This window comes from Aptenodytes patagonicus, chromosome 23 (assembly GCF_965638725.1).
Source record: "Aptenodytes patagonicus chromosome 23, bAptPat1.pri.cur, whole genome shotgun sequence".
Lineage (NCBI taxonomy): Eukaryota > Metazoa > Chordata > Aves > Sphenisciformes > Spheniscidae > Aptenodytes > Aptenodytes patagonicus.
Window position 1 is genome coordinate 471,637 of NC_134971.1, and position 16,006 is coordinate 487,642.

At 58.4% G+C, this 16,006-nt stretch overlaps 1 protein-coding gene across 4 annotated transcripts in view; it reads right to left on the reverse strand.

Annotated features, from left to right (window-relative positions):
- ZBTB16 (zinc finger and BTB domain containing 16) overlaps positions 1–8,356 on the reverse strand; it is a 66,779-nt gene extending 58,423 nt beyond the window's left edge. Inside the window, exons 1-2 of one of the 4 annotated variants that reach the window (XM_076358707.1) lie at positions 8,338–8,356; positions 6,267–7,601 (exon numbers count right to left, since the gene is read on the reverse strand). In XM_076358707.1, the coding sequence (XP_076214822.1) occupies positions 6,267–7,531 (1,265 nt within the window). In that variant the 5' untranslated portion in view covers positions 7,532–7,601; positions 8,338–8,356. Of the gene's footprint in view, positions 1–6,266; positions 7,606–8,093; positions 8,165–8,337 lie in introns of those variants that run through there. The other 3 variants (XM_076358706.1, XM_076358704.1, XM_076358705.1) reach the window with 3 other exon arrangements.
- Positions 8,357–16,006: the final 7,650 nt, after the last annotated feature.

Sequence of the window (16,006 nt, forward strand, 5' to 3'; positions counted from 1 at the left end):
CCAACACACAAAACCCTCTGCCATATCTGGAAGCAATTACACCCAGTTAACATGATCTGCCTGCCACTAAAATTAACTGCAAACAGAAATATTTTTCACTTTTGCAACAGGAGATGCCATGGCCCCGTGTTTGGCTGCCGGGAAATATTTAGTAATTACTCATTTAAAGCCTCTCTTGAAGCTGTCAAGGAGGGGGGGGGGGGAGTAAAAGAAAAATCTTGCTAATTGCGAGCAAAAAGGAAAATGCAGATCGTTTTACTCTATCCAAGGAAAACAGATTTATGCACCGGTATAACTAAAGAGCCAACATCGCGTAGAAGCGGGGAAGGCTGCAGGGATGCTCCGTCACAAGCTGCCCAGGCTGCTCTGCACCATTTCCACATGCCATGGGGAAAAGAAAAGAAAAGGAGGAAAAAAAGAAAAAAAAAAAAAAGAGTCGATAGTGTCACCCCTGAAACAGCACAGGCTCTCCGAGGGTCCCTCTGCACAGCCAATAAATACTGTTTTAACTAACATCACTGTACGACTTACAACGAGAACTGAAAAGGCTCCGCAAAGCTTATCGAACTGCTGCAAGCAACATCAAGCGAGCACGCTTTGGGGGGGAAAAAAACCCATCCCAACACTCCTCAATCAGGCAGCTTTTTAAGCATCAGGGTCCCAACCCCGCGGCCGATGGGGAGCAGCTGGCGCAGATCCACCCGCCCCGGTCCCTGGGAAACGGGCAACGCTGGGGAAGGTGGATGCACCCCGCTCAGAGGGCACGCAGCATCCCCGTCACCCACGTGGAAGCCCCTCCGCCGCCAGCCTCGCCATCGGTAGGGAAGACACGAAAGTTACTACTGAGCAAGGGGAAAAAGGAATAAATTAAAAAAATAAATAAATAAAATTGGCATTTGCTGATGGGAATCTCAGAGTTCTGCTTTAAAACGCGTCAGCCACACAACTAAAACGATGCAGAATAATTGACGGAATAACACGGAAGCTGAAGGGGGCTTTTCCCCCTGCGCGCTAGGAGGCGAGTATGGAAACGGTTAAGTCCCCCACTGAATAAATCAAAAGTTCAAGGCTGCAACATACCACGGCGTATTCCCCCTCTGCCTATGACAAGAACCAGAGAGCCCCGAAATCCCAAGCATCCTGAGCGGGGTCTCCGCCGGCGCTCACAGGTTACACGCTCGGGGTCAGCGCCGCGGACCTTAGCTGCAACATTCATTTCCTGAGCGGGGCACGTCCCCCTGCCCATAAAGCTAATAAGAGCTTCCTCGCCCGGCCGCCCCGCGCTGCCGGAGCCGCGCGGCAGCGGCCAGGCAACCGGGAACGCTGGTTTCCATTAGCCCCTTATGATGCCAGGTGCCGCTAATAAGGCCCATCAGCAAGAAACAAGAGCTGCCAAGTCGTCTTCGGACTCTGGAAGTAATCACGGGCAGAGTTTGGGGGGCTGCTGGCTTTTTTTTTTCCCCTTCTCCTTCCCTCCCCCCTTGTTTTCTATTTTTCCTCCTTTTTTTCGAGTTTCGATTGCAGCGGAACATAAATTGCCGAATGCTTAAAATAAAATAAAAAACAACTACTGTATCAGGCTACCAAAATTAACACTAATAACATCTCACAAAGCACTTGGGATCCGATTTATCACGTTTATTGCTTTAATGGTATACTGCATCTGTTTCTCACTGTGACATGTCGAGCAGTGCCAACGTGCCTAATGGCATTAGTAGCACAACGCTCCGCTAATCCAGGCGGAGACGAATGGAGGTGAGGCTGGCAAAGAAAGAGCCCAACACCGGAGTATTTCCCTACGCAGCTACTTAAAATTTGCCACGGCATTAACGTTACAGCTCCGCGCAGGCAGCAGACCAACAGGCTACGCGTCACGGGGATCGCCGGGCGTTGCAACTGGGACCTGGATCCCCACGGGAAGCCGTGGTTTCCCCGAGCAGGAGCATTTTGGACCGGCGGGAGCATCGACGCCTGGTCTTGGCGCACCGGACTGGTGGGAGCACCGATGCCCGGTCCCGCCACACCGGCTCTGCTGGGAGCAGACAGTTAGATCTGCCGCTCCTCTGCACCTCAGAAATGGGAAGAGAGGGCAAAACTCTGCAGTTTGGGGTATTGTGGCTGGTCAGCAGCCAAGGAGGAAGAGCGAGCCTCCTTATTCCTACCCTTAACGCACTCCACCGGAGCACACGCCTTGTAGGTGACCGCTCAGCCGTGAAGCCTCAAAATGCAAAACTCAAGATGTGAAAATGTGAACGGAGGCTTTCCCCAAGGTGCATCCCCCCGTACGACAGCGAGGACAGGCACCTTCCAGCCAAAACTGCTCCAAGGGGAGCATTCACCCGCCGCCGGCCTCCACTGGCCTGACGACTCCATCGCCAAGAAGCACTTTCATTTTCCAACCGAGCATCTCCACCTCGCACAGACACACGTGGCAAACGCTGGCAGCAAGCGGCATCGCTACGGTGGGCAAATTCCCAGGCAGCATCGGGATTCTGGACGCTCAGCCGATCCGCTAACGAACTTTATTGAATCGCACCCCCACCCGCAGTCTTCCCTGTTGCTATCGACATTAAAAAAAAAAAAATGAAAGCATGTCTTTTATAAAGTTTTAAGGTATTTAACTTCCCGATGACAAATTACTCCAGGCTCAGCCGGCGGCTCAGCACGGCACCCGCGTCGCAGCTCGGGAGGTTTTTCTTCAAAACAAACAAACGGAAAAAGGGACGCTGAACTATGGCTTTTTTGTCTGCAATTAGAAGCGACGATCGATACTAACATTAGATTAAGTTTGAACTTTGCTGAACTTAGAAGGAAATCTTTTATAAAAAAAATTAAAGAGTCGCCGGCTCAATATACGCTCAATTAGTCAAAATCATAAGCTCGGTAAAGAAGGGGGGGGAAAAAAAAAAAAAATGGATCGCGCAGCAGCCGGCGGGTTCGGGGACCCGAAAACCCCGGTCGGAGTCAGCGCCGAGGCTTGCAGCCCGTCGGCTACCAAAAGGTCACAACTCAGCGCTCTCGACTCGCCCGCGTTACGACAGGGCACAGAGGATGCTGCCACGAGGCCGAGGGTGGCCGCGGAGCCGTGCTCCCGCACGGGGCTGGGGCAGACGACCGTCCCTCGGGCACCCTCCATCACCTGGGGCGAGCGGCCCCCCCACGTGCTTGTCGAAGCCCGGCGACAAGCCGGCCCGGCCCTCCGCTCTCCTTTTTCCTGCGTACGTTTCCCATACTAATGAAGACAGGAACAACACTCACAAGGCTCCGAGACTATACACATATATATTTATACTTATATAGGCATGTGTGTGTGTAAACAAACATATCCGCCATATGTATACACTCGCTTGTGCAATGTAAACAGGCATGGTACACGTTGGCTCATTAAGCTCCTTGCAGAAAGAGCGGCGTCAGCTCTGGACGGGTTCAGGCTCTGTCTGTCACCTGCTGGGGCTTGGCACGCGAAAGCCATCGCGCCGGGGCGGCCGAGCGTCCCGCGGTACTGCCTGCGCCGGAGGTGCCCCTCCCCGGCAGCTGCCCCCTGGCCCCCCAGCTCACCGCAGCTGGGAACGACTCTGCTCTGGGCACCTCCACGCTCACTTCAGGATCGGAAAGCAAAACCACAGCAGCAAATGCACAGCAGAAAGAGGTCAGCGAAATCCGCCAGTCGGCGAGCAACATCGCGGTGCCCCCGGCACATCCTGCCCCCGCCGCCAGCCAGCTCGGGGAGGTGGTGCCGGGACCTCGGCGTGGGGCGCAGTATCCCCCAGACCACCTCTCCACCAGGCACCGGAGCCAAGAGGAGCCCGTAGCCGGCACGGTGCAGCTGCCACCGCAACCAGAACTGCTCCAGCAGAGTGTTACAGATCCCAGTCTAGCGTAGATGCTGTTTAACAGTTCCAGGAATACAATAGGATCCCGCAAATCCTCCCAAAATGGTAATTTTCACAAGGTATTAGAACGCAAACACTATAAAAAAGCCACGAGACCGCATCTACACACAAACCACCTCGGATTCAGACTTTTTGGGGGGGGGGGGGGAAGGGGCGGGTGGTGTAAGTTCATTTGACTGTTGCCCAATGCCTTTCAACATGGACGGTCTTACAGATCAGTTTAAAAATGGCTCAGAGGATTTGGCTCGCCCTGCAAAGTTTGCCAGCGCCAGGTAATCTGTCTGAAAGCAAGAACAGGCAAACGGAGTTTGGCGCTGGCTTAAGCAATTGCCTTCGAGGCTTCGATTGCAGAGGACGACGCTCAGCTCCGTGCTTCAGTAAGACCCGAGAGCCCACCGGAGCACGACACGTACCCAGCCTCCTGATAAGGATCATGAATAATTAAGAAATAAGCTACGGCCGCAGCCGTGGCTGTCAAAATAAGCCAAGCCCAGAAAGGCACGGTGAAATACGGGCTGCTGCACTGGACAGGCTGGGCCACGCTCCCCCACCTCCCAACCGCTTGGATGCGCGGGGAAGGATCCGACCTTACAGCCAGCCCTGCCTCGGGGCAGATCCCCGGCCAGCGGCAGGAGCAGCCGGGCAGCCCCGGCGTTGCCCTCTCCTGTGGCCGCATCAGTCGCTGCTCTCGGGCTCGGAGGGGGAAAGGGAGATGCTCGAGACCGTGGCAGAAAAGCACGTTAAAATTCTCTCTGAGCCTTCACTGCAGCTCTCCTCCAGTGACGTTCGGTCTGCATCACCGCACGGCCGGGGAAGAGCCGCACTGAGGCAGCTTCGGGCACGCTAACGAACACAAGCCCTGGCTCTCCCGCTTGCGAGGTGGGGGAACAAAGCAGAAAGCAGCTGTGCACCCACAAAGAGCTGGGGGACCCCCCTGAGGGGCAAGGGCTACTCTTGGCAGGGTCCGCGTGGGGGCTCCGAGTCGCCAGCCAGACCGAGAGGCAACACTGCCAGCACTTGCAGACCCACACGGGGCTGAGAACCCCAGAGCGGCGGCTGCCACCCCGCACTGGAAACGTTCACAGGCTGAACGTGCGGGGAGCTGCTGCTCCGGCACCCGACGCCGGCTCACCCCACACCGCTCACAGGCGGCAGCCTCCGCAGGCGGCGAGCGTGCCGGCAGCACCGGCTCCCCCGCCAGAGGCGCACGCCGGCACGGCCACCGTCCCTGGAGCGCGTTATGTGCATCAGGACTAATTAACCTGTTGATTCATTAAAAATCTGACACAGTGCGCAGCCTGGGGAGGCTGCAAGCAGCTCCGGCACCGTGCCGGTGCTGCCTTCCCCCAGGCAGGACGCTGCCGTCCTGCCGCGGGGCTGCAGCCCTGCCAGGGCCAGCGCTGTGCGGCGCTCGCCGAAGCACGCCCAGCGCCAAGGGGTTTGACTGGCGATGCCGATTTAGGCACGGTAATTAACGCGACTCCATTCCCTGGCCAAATTGAAGAATGAGCTCTGGTCCCTGCTCCCACGATTGTGAGGCGGTAAACGGGGGAGCACCAAACTCACGTGCCGATAACAACCACCGCGCTCCACCCCGCAGCAGCTCCCCGAGGTGCGGGGCTCGTCGTGAGCACGAAGATTCCCCCCCCCCCCCAGCAGGGGAGCCCTGAAATCGCATCCGCAGCCACTGGAGGTTCAACCCTGAACCCATCCCCGCAGGGACGGACCCATGGCTCTGCGGCAGCACCAGCCCTCTGCACTCGCCCCAGCGTCACCCAGCCTGACCTACGCGTTACTTTGTGCAAAGTGCAAATATTTCATAGACCGGGAAGCTGAGTGGCATAAAACTACCGGGCTGGCAAGGCGCTGCTGCATGCAGCGATCCCAAATGTCATCACTGCAGCCGGGCACGGGGATCCCACAGGTCTCTCCCCTCCTCGCCCCGCACAGACGCACCCGGGTGCTGGCGCAGGAGGATTCAGCTCTCGGCAGAGGGTGGGCACGGGCTGCCTGACCCCACGGCATCCCTTTACGCGCGGATCCCTCACTCAAAGGGTAGCGACGTGAGCCGTTTGGTGGACGCCGGCCAGGGAAAACGGCGAGGTTTGTGCTAGCAGGAAACACCTACGGCCCGAGCCCCGTCCGGGCTGTCCTCCCCAGCCGGCACTCGCTGGAAGGAACCTTCTGGCATGGCTGCCAGACCCGAAAAGTTGCGACAGCTCTTGCTCCGAGCTCGCCGCTCCGCGTCCCAGTTTTGGGGTACGCGGCGGGAACTTTGCACCAGCAGGTGCAATGCCCGGCCAGAAACTGAAATCCTCCAGCGAGATCCCGCCTGCCCAGTGCAGAACGCAGCGGCGCGGCTTCGGCACTCACCTGTGCTGTTCGAGGGTCTCGTTGTCCGGCAGCTCTGCCCCGCACACACTGCACTGCTCGCCCAGGGCTCTGCTCTCCGTCTTCATGCCGGCCGCCAGCTCCCCCAGCTTGCTGAACAGCTCCCGCTGGATGAAGCCCTGGGGCAGCAGCCCCCCGTAGGCGCTGAAGTCCATGGAGACGGCCAGGGCCGGCTGCACGTGCAGGGCGGACGCCACGGAGGGTGGCACGCCGAGCACCGGCTCAGTCTTGTGGTTCGGCAGCAGGGAGTAGATGCCCAGGGGCTTCTCGCCCTGGGCGGCAGCGGCGGACGGCTCTGGCCCCAGCGGCAGCCCCTGGCCAGGCTCGGGCGGCGGCTCGGCACCCTCTTCGCGGGCATAGTGCAGTTCGCGAGCGCTGGTGATGACGCTGCCGCGGGTCGGGGTGCCGGGCCCTTCCTTGCCCTTCTCGTCGGGCTTCTCCCCGCCGGAGGCGCCAGGCTCGACCGTCCGGGGGCTGTCGCGGCTGGAGGCGTCGTCCACCTGCATCGCTTCGGTTTTGACCTCGGCGAGGCCGGGGGGGCGGCGGGCGGCAGTGGGGCGTGAGTCCTCGGGGGCGCTGGGCGGCAGGGCGCCCTGCAGCAGCGACTGCCCGATGGTCATCAAGCTGTCCACCGCCGCCTTGGTGGGACTCATGGCGGAGAGGGGGCCGAAGGAAGCGGAGGCGGAGGGGCTCTGCTCCGCCGCGGCCGCCGGCAGGCTCTGGCCAGCCGCACCTGTGTAGCCACTCTCCTCAGCGGCAGGCTTGGAGATGAAGAGGCCCTTGATGTACCTCGACTTCCTCTCCTCCTCTTCCTCGGTGGCGGCGCCTCCATCGGCCATGGCGACTTCGGCGTCGTTGTCCTCGGAGGCCTGGATGGTCTCCAGGATCTTCAGGCACTGCTCCTCCAGGTACTCGATTTCCAGGATCTCGGCAGCGTAGAGCAGGTCGTCCAAGTCTTCGACCTTGGCCTGCAGGGTGGCGGTGTACGCGTACTCCAGGATCTGCTGGAACGTCTTTGGCGAGAGGAAGTCCAGGGTGTAATGCTGGCTGTTGCGGTGGAAGAGGATCTCGAACATCTTGCTGGTGCAGGCCAGCACCGTCCGGTGCGCGTGGAACTCCTGGCTGTCCACCATGATGACCACGTCGCACAGCGTCCCCGCCAGGCGCATCTGGTTGGCTTTGTGCAGCAGCCCGGTGGGGTGGCAGGGGTTCTGCAGCTGGATCGTGCCCATCTTAGTCAAATCCATTGCGCTCCCGAGGCTCACTCATCAGGGTGCCTTGCCGTCGCTCAAATCTGGGACTAGCTTTGTGTGCCGACTATCTGCGAAAACAAAAGGCGGAGGGGGGAGAGAGGAGCAGAGAGGAGAGCGAAGGGGGGGGGGGGAAGAAAGAGAAAGGGGAAAAGAGAGGAGAGAGGAGAGCGGAGAGGGAGAGAGGAGAGCGGAGAGGGAGAGAGGAGAGCGGAGAGGAGAGGAGAGGTTAGCCCGCAGCCCGGCTGCGACTCGCCAAAAAGTTTCTGCGCTGGGCTCGGCGGAGGCCGGCGGGTGCCGGGGCGGCGGAGCCGCGTCCCCGCCGCTGCCGCCCGGGGAAGGGGGCGCGGCGCAGCGCATCCCCCCCCTCCGGCCGCCGCCGCGCCCGCTCGGCTCCGGCGCGTCCCGTCCCGCCCGCGGGGCTCCGCCGAGCAGCGGAGAGCCATCAGGTGCACGGCGGGAGCCGGCGGAGCCCCGTCCCCGCGGGCGGGAGGGAGGGTGGGGGGGCCGGGGGGGGGGGCCCGGGGCAGCCCGCCGCCCGCCCCCTGCCCGCACTCACGGCGGCCGGCGGCTGCTCCGGCAGTTCGCACTGCCCGCTCTCATCGCCGCCGCCGCCGCTCGCCGCGCCGCGCAGCAAATCACCGCGGCGCCGGCCCACGGGCCGCCCCGCGCCCACGTCAGGCCTCCCCCACCCACCCACCCACCCCCCCCCGCACCCCCCCCCCCGCCGCCGCCCGCTCCATCTTGAGTGCGGGCGCCCCCCCCCGGCCCCGCCCCGCGCATCCCCGGCCCCGCCGCGGCACCTTGCGGGGCGGCGAGCGGAGCGGAGCGGAGCGGGGCCGGGGCGGCGGCTGGACAGCGCTGCCAACAACAAACATGGAGGAGCCGCCGGCGGCGGCGGCGGCGGCGGGGGGCCGAGGCACCGGGGAGCCGAGGCACCGGCGGCGCGGCTGCCCCCCGGGCCCCGCCGCGCCTCCGCCGGCGGCAGCGCCGGGCTGCGAGCGGGGGCTGCCCGCCCCGACGGGATGCGCGCACCGCCCCACCCGCGCCCTCGCCCACGCGAGACAAAAGCGACCCCGGGGGGGGGGGGTGGGGTGGGAACCGGCCCCCGGGCGCGAAACCTCCCCGCCTCAACAAACTCCGCGCTTTAGAAGCCCGGCCCCGGGTCAGCCGGTGCTAAGGGGAGGCGGACACCCAGATTTAAGAGCAGGGAGAGAAGGTAAAAACCGAGCAGAAAGCCAAGTTTCGGGTTCGGCGACGGATTTTGGCTGGGAGCCGTTCCGGGCGCGACGCGACACCGAGCGCGCGCCACCCCGGTGGAGCTTATTTCGCCCAGATTAAACGCCTACCCCACACTGGCACCGCTCACATGTAGGGACGCGGCGGGTCCCCGCGCCCGAGGATGGGCGACGGAGGTCTGCCGGCAAAGATCGGTGACGGCAGCCTCGGAAAGGGAGCAAAACAAAACGGGAAGGGGAAACGCCGGCGGCTCTGCAACGCCGACAACAACAGAAAAAGGCAGCGGTAGAGCGTGGGCCGCGAGATGCCCCACGCCGAGGGAGCTGCTCCCCAGGCAGAGCATCCTTAACCGGGGTCACGCGTGCACTCCGGCACCTCGGCGGTGCCCGCGCTCGGTGCATTTAAAGACCCGTGTCATCTGCAGGGGACGGCACGGTAGCGGCAACAACTCTCCCTCCCCAGCGCTACCCGTGGCACACCGCAGCCAGCCCAGGGCCCGGCATCGTCAGCTAAAACAACAAATACGGACGGTATTAGTACAAAGATACCCTTGGGGTAAAGCAGCGCAAATGTAATCTAAGGAGAATGTTATGGGGAAGTGTGTTTATAATTATAATGGGATTTAATGTACTTTGGGACCAGATGATAGCAGTCATTTAACAAGAACAGCCTAATAACAGAGGCCTCACAATGAAAGGCGGCGCTGCTTGGGTTATTAGACGCGTATGATAACGCAGCGCTCGCGGTAGTATACTGACGGGTAAGGCATCAGCTACCCCTATTTTTTCGGGGGTTATAACTCTGCCGTTTTAACTGGCAGAGCGCGAAAACGCGGAGCGCAGGCAGCCAGCGTGCCTGCAGTATGGGTTTTTTAATTGCCTAAAACTGCTCGAGTTCCTCCCCCTCCCCGACTTTTAAATCCGAACGACTGAAAGGGGGGAAATAGCGAGACAGTGTGGTTTCAGGTGTTTGTTTACCCTCCTCTAACTTTTAAAAGGCTTGATTTCAGGACTGAAATTTTGCAGACGGTTAGGGGTATGTTTTTTAGTGTAGCTCGCATGAAATTAAGCTGCGTGAGTCCCATTAGCAATAATGGAAATCCCACGGCTAAATTCCCAGGCAGCATCCTGAAAATTAACCCCCCAGTCCTTCCCGTCAACCGGTGCGTTGCGCTTTCTGTTGCTCCTCTAATACCTATAGTAAAAGCTACTGAGTTGTTTAAGAGACTGGCTTCCCGCAGCTGCCCTTCCCAAAAGGTACCCACCAGCCTGTCGACCCCGAGCAGGGAAACCCTGCGCGCCCCAGGCAGCGGCGTGCCCGAATCCCTCCTGGATTGACAGCGTGCCGCCGCGTTGGCGTTACGGGCAGAGCGTGCTGGCGTCTTTGGAGACCTCCCTGGGCAGCAGGGGGTTTGAATGTGACGGTTGTTTTGCTTTTAGAGGCGAAGCAAGATGGAAGAGCTGGTTAGACAACTCTGGCCAGAGCATCTTTCCACAAGCCGCGTTTCTCAGCCAAAACCGAAGGGACCCCCCTTCACTCGGGGATTTCTTCCCTCGCCCGCCTCTGTTTCCGAGCGGGCTGCACCAAAGCAAGCTCTGCCAAGCCCAGACCTCCCCAAGGCACCGTGGAGGTCTTTCTCCCGACCCCTCTGGCCGGCCCACGCCGGCTCTGCCCGTATCCGAGCCCTGTTGCCTCCCGAACTGTTACAGTCCCCCGCACGCAGCCGTGCGCACACAGAGCTGGGAGATCCCTTGCTGGCAAGAAGGCAGAGCAATCATAACGCGCATAAAGCGGGAGAAAGCCAAAAACTCCTGTCCATGACCTCGAGCGTCAACTCCCTTTCCCCCAGCAACGCCCCCCACATGCTGCGCAGGGGAAATGCTAAAGAAACGCAAACTCCTCCCTGCAGAGCCTTGGCCAAGGCGCCCGTGACCTCGCTTACGTCAGGTGCCTCGATCCGGAACGGAAAGGACCGATCGGGACGCCCTCACAAGCCAGAGAGAAGAAGCAGAAATAGCCACTTGCCTTAGTGCCCCGGGGAAGGGAAGAAGAACCATCTCCCAGGTTCAGGCATCGGACCTGCAGGCACGCCGAGAGGCCGGTGGCTCCGGGGCGGGAGGTACCTGGCGGAGCAGGAGCAGCCCTGTGGGACGGGGGGCCGTTACAGGGCTGCCCAGCACCTGCAGCCCCCCCCAGGTGGGGCCCACAGAGATGCCGAAACCAAGCTCGGGAAGCCACCGCCGCGGCCTTCGGGGTCGTTTCCCCACGCCCCGGCACGGGAGTTAATCACCTGTCGCTGCCCCCCAGTACCTTCCATTTCCTTCCCATCTCTCCCCATCAGTTTCCAATTTATTTACTTTTCTGATCTTAATCCCCACCTTGTAGTGTAACGTGTTTATTAGAAAGGAACCAGCACGTTAAATGAAGCCAAGCTGGGCTCTTGTGTTAAATAGCAGTCACGCCCAAGTGCCTCTCCATGTGCCATTACTCCAAGTGATTGAGGCAATTTCTTCCTCCGCCATGAGTTTCAGTTGTAAATCTCTCAACCAGATACGGGGGCAATGATCTGCTGCCTGGTGCCATTATTATTAACCTCCAGCATTAAACTCGTGAGCCGTCCGTGGTTTCTCGGGAAGGTCTTCCTGTGAAAGGACCAGGCAGAGCACGGGCATCCTTCCCGGGAAACCTGGGGATCCCCTCAGATCCACTCCTAGTCCCCAGCCCTTCGTTTATTTTGGACGGGGAGAGGCGAACGTTCACTTTCCCAACAGAAGTAGCCTGGCGAGCGTCAGCAGGCCTGCAGGCACAAAGCATGGATAGGGCAAAGTAACGACCTGTAAGCATTTTGAGGGATGATGGAAGGGCAGCTTCAGGCTTCTCCTCCAGGACTCAGCTAGGCACGCGGAGAGGAAGAGGAGAAGAAAACAGAAAAGTCCCCAAAATTACAGTAAGAAAGGAAACTCCTTCTTCAGGATGCTTAGCCCACAAAAAAAACAACATCGTGGGAGACAACTTCAGCAAGAAGGTCCCCCAGCATCATCCACCCTGCGTGAACGGGAGGGGAGGAGGACTCCCCCCAGCTGGCCTCTCTCTGTCACCCCCCAAAACCCACACGCAGGCAGCTGCTCCTTTCCCTCTCCCCCAGGTAAACGCCCTTTTCCATCACCTGCGATCCTCCAGCAACATTAGACAGACTCATCATCCCTCCACTTTCCACCCCAGAGAGGGATGCAACAAAAGGGCTCCCGCTTCTCCAGCCTGCTGGGCCCCGAATTTAGTTGCCCCCGCGCCAGCTCTGCCCCTCAGACCTCTTCTCCCCGCTGCTTCGGAGAACCGGCTGGTGCACACCCGAGCTGCACACAGGGTGAGGCGACGGGAACTTTCCTACATTGCAACTCGTACATTTTCCTAGGAATAGTTTTGTTTCGCTTTTGGTGTATTTGGAGGGTTTTCCAGTCTTGCTGGTGCGGAGCTGAATTATGAAACACTGGAACAAGGATTTTGTGCAAAATAGGAGCTGTTTTGACTGAAATCGAAAATCCATGACTTTCAAAACCTGATTTTTGGTATCGCTCCAGACTTTGCGAGAAGTTTACAGCATCCAAACTCCGGCGTGCACACGCACCAGACCAGGATTTTGTCAGGCACGTTAGCTTTGCTCAGAGACAGGGTAGAGCGCGGTGCTCTACTTTCGCATGCGGCAAGCTGACAGCTTATGAAAAGATGATTAAATGTGTTAGACTTTATTTAAAAAAAAAAAAAAAACCAACAAACCAAACCTAAATGCACAAAGCTGTTTGTAAGGGGGAGGGAGGAAAGCCGCAGCGGGCCCCTGGAAGGCTGCTCAGCGTGCAGCCACGGCGCGTTAAGCTCCCTGTGAAACCCATTGATTAGCACCAGGATCCGTCCGAGCTGTGCAGATATCGGACCCGAGGGCATTGTGGCGGCACGGGGGAGCGGAGGAGTCGGGAACAGGCCCTTTATTGTGCCACCGCTCGCCGCACAAAGGGAACCTGAGAGTCACCCCGAGGATGCAGCTGGTTCGGGGACTGCGGCGTGGGGCGGTGGGATGCAAGCAGCACGGCTTTGCGCTTTTCCGCAGGTTATCCACGTTGCAACCGATGCCGAAGTAAACTGTTGCAGGAGCACAGCTGTAACCGAACCCAACGGGAGCCGCACAGGAGCTCTCCCCTTGCCGTGGGAAAGGTGAACGTGTAAGGTCTAATAATTGAGACGGAGCTAACTAGACACGCGTGGACCGTCACGGGGCGAGCACGCTGCAGAAACCCTTGCCCACCCTTCCCCGCGCGCCTGCCTTTTCCCTTCAACCTACTGGCCCCGGCTCGACAAGGGATACCATCCGGCCAACGCTCGAGCACGCGAAAAAGGCATGGCAGCGGCTACGAGGATAACTGCGTCACCCGCCTCGTGACCCGAACAGCCTGGTGTGTCACCCCGCACGTCTGCGCGGCTCGGCCGGGCTGAACGGGGCTGCTGCACGTGTGTGTCTGTGCGTGACCGGCAGCTTCCCGGCCTGAAAAATCCTCCCTTTCCTCTGTTGTTTTTTTGTTTTTTTTTTTTTAAGCTAGGCTCCTTTAAGGGATATTGCATCCGAGCAACAAATGGGGGACACTAAAATCCTTACGGCACGGCATTTCTGCTCGTAAGCGCCGCTCTGAGTCACAACTTTGCTCATCCGAGCACTGGCTCACAGTCGTAGGTTTGCGCCGCGGCGGGGACGACCGAATCGATGCCGTTACATCAAAAGAGCGGATTAGCATCCCTCCTGGACTTAGGAGGCACGGGTTGCGGTGCACAAAACACGGGTGAAAGGAGATACGTGCTGCTCGTGCCTTTCCCAGGAGCGTGTCCCTCCATTCCTCCCCCTTTGTCCAGGTTCTAGATGCCACGCAGCCCTTAAGACAATGAGGCTAATTAGCGGCTTACGGCCCTGAGCCTGCAAAGGCTGGGAGGGTGAGTGGGAGCTGTGACTCAGGAGGGTGGCAGCCCGGGCCAGCCTTCCCGCATTCCTCCCCTAAATCCCCCACACAAAAGGGAATTTAGCCACAGTGACTCAGCGAAGGAGCACAAACTTTACAGCCGGGCTTTGAACCGCCGTGTTTATGTATTCCCCCCCCCCCCCAGCAACGCGCTGCCGGGTTAGTAATTAAATAAAAATGTCTCCCTCTAGCAGGCTATGACCTAATCATTTGTACAGTACCTATTTTTAGCGTTACCCTTTGTACGTAGTCGAGAGAGCTCGAGCCGGGGGCAGCAACTTTTGAAGTCCTAATAAGTGGGGAGGGGGGGGGGGCGTCTTTGTTTAATTTACTGTGTAATTATTTTTCCTCTTTTCCCCTTCTCGTCACCTAAAATATTTGACATCCTGCATGGGACAAGAAGAGAGATGTGCCAAGGCTTTAAATGTCAGCCCTAACTGTACGGAGCTGAGGCGGCTGCACGCGTGCTCGGTAAAGTTCATCCCAGAAAAAAAACCCACTTTTAAATAGAGCAGAATCTACATTGGGGCCTTAGCAAAATGCTTCTGGGGGGCGGGGGGGGGGCTCGCTCTGTCCTCCGAAATAGGGGATGCTCTAACAAGGTTTGTTGCCGAGTTTCAGCCCGCTTTTCCCCCGTCTCCCTCACCTCCCTTTGGTTTTTGGTTCTCCTCAGGATTAATTTAGCTCTGGAGAAGGCGACGGTTTCAGCGTGGCAAGATGTTATTAATGCTGGCTGGTTCCCCCCCCAGGAGCGGGGCGCAGGGCTGCACCTCCACCCAGGAGCCCCCTCTTAGGGGGACATTCCTTCTCCAGAAGGATCAGGCCCAAGTTTAGACACTAAGAAGAATTCCAGGCGAGGTAAATACCCATCTCATGCTTTTCTGAGCGCGCGATTAACGTCTCATTAACATATTGCTTAAACCTCCTCCTGCCTTTAAACAGGACAGTTTTCGAGAGCCCCTGAATGACTTCGGAGCTTAAAACCCTGAAAGTCACTCAGGACCACAAGTGGCATCGGCCATCCCGTTGAGAGCAGGCAGTTTTCATGCCCTGGCGATACTCGAGTTCGTTTACTGCAGGGAGCGAGCCAAGTCCTGAATCCCAATCACCGAGCAAACACCTTTACCCCTAATTTCATCTTTCCTCTCTAGCAAGGGCAAAGCTCCACGTCCCATTTCCAGTTGCATGAGTCATCTGTTCCCCTTTCCAAAGGGAAAGGGAAAGATATAGATATAGATATAGATATATATACACACACACACGTGCCTCTGTGTGTGTGTGCACAGAAAATGCATTACCGGTTTTGACAGTGCAAACAAAAGCCCACGCTTGTGGAAGCCTTTTTCCCCCCCAGCTTCCCTTCTCTGAACGTATCTGTGCACTAAATATTCACACAGAGTGCCTCCACAGCTGGGGAAACTTCTGCCAAAAGGGGCTCCTTCTTCCTTCTCTTGCACCAGGAAAAAAAAAAATTCTAGTGGTTGAATCGCACATCATACAGATCTTGTTCCTAAAACGTTTCTCAGACGATCTAGCCGCATAACGAAGGTATTTTAGTCTCACATTAAATTCCTCTTCATGTCTTCCGTCATTCCTAACGCCCCTCTAAACTGTACAACTCCAGGACGTACGAGAGTCGGAATAAAGTCTGAAGCCAAACGTTACGGTCTAGGTTCAAGGTTAGATATTAACTGATTTTATTTTCTTAATAATTGCCAGAAGATACAATAAACCCCCGGTATCTTATCTGGTCACAGATTCCTAAGTGACTGAAACCTCAGATAACATTCGTGCATCAAGAGAGCTTGCAAACCGCCCTTTTCAGGGGAGATATTTATGAATCCCTCGCGAAGGTCAGGAGGAATCGGCGTGTTGCAGCTCAGTCGCAACGTACGCGCGTCCATCGCCGCGAATCCCACGGACACGCGCTTTGCAGCCTGGTTTTGTGACGGGGTCAGCACTGGGACTGGGAGGAAGGTGGCTTAGGAGGAGATACGGTGCCCTTGGACGACGCTGGAGGGAGCTTGGCACGGTCCACCTTCGGCCACACCACATTCCCTGCTGGAACGGCTCGATCGGCCTCCCAAGAATGAAAGTAAACACTCCCGCAGAGCCGTTCCTGGATAAGACCTATCTGCCCAGGGCCAGAGGTTCGCACGTGTTTCTGCAAGCGGCTGGGGATGCAAACAGGGGGAGACAGCAAGGCTTGCAATGCAGGCAGCTGACATGGCCG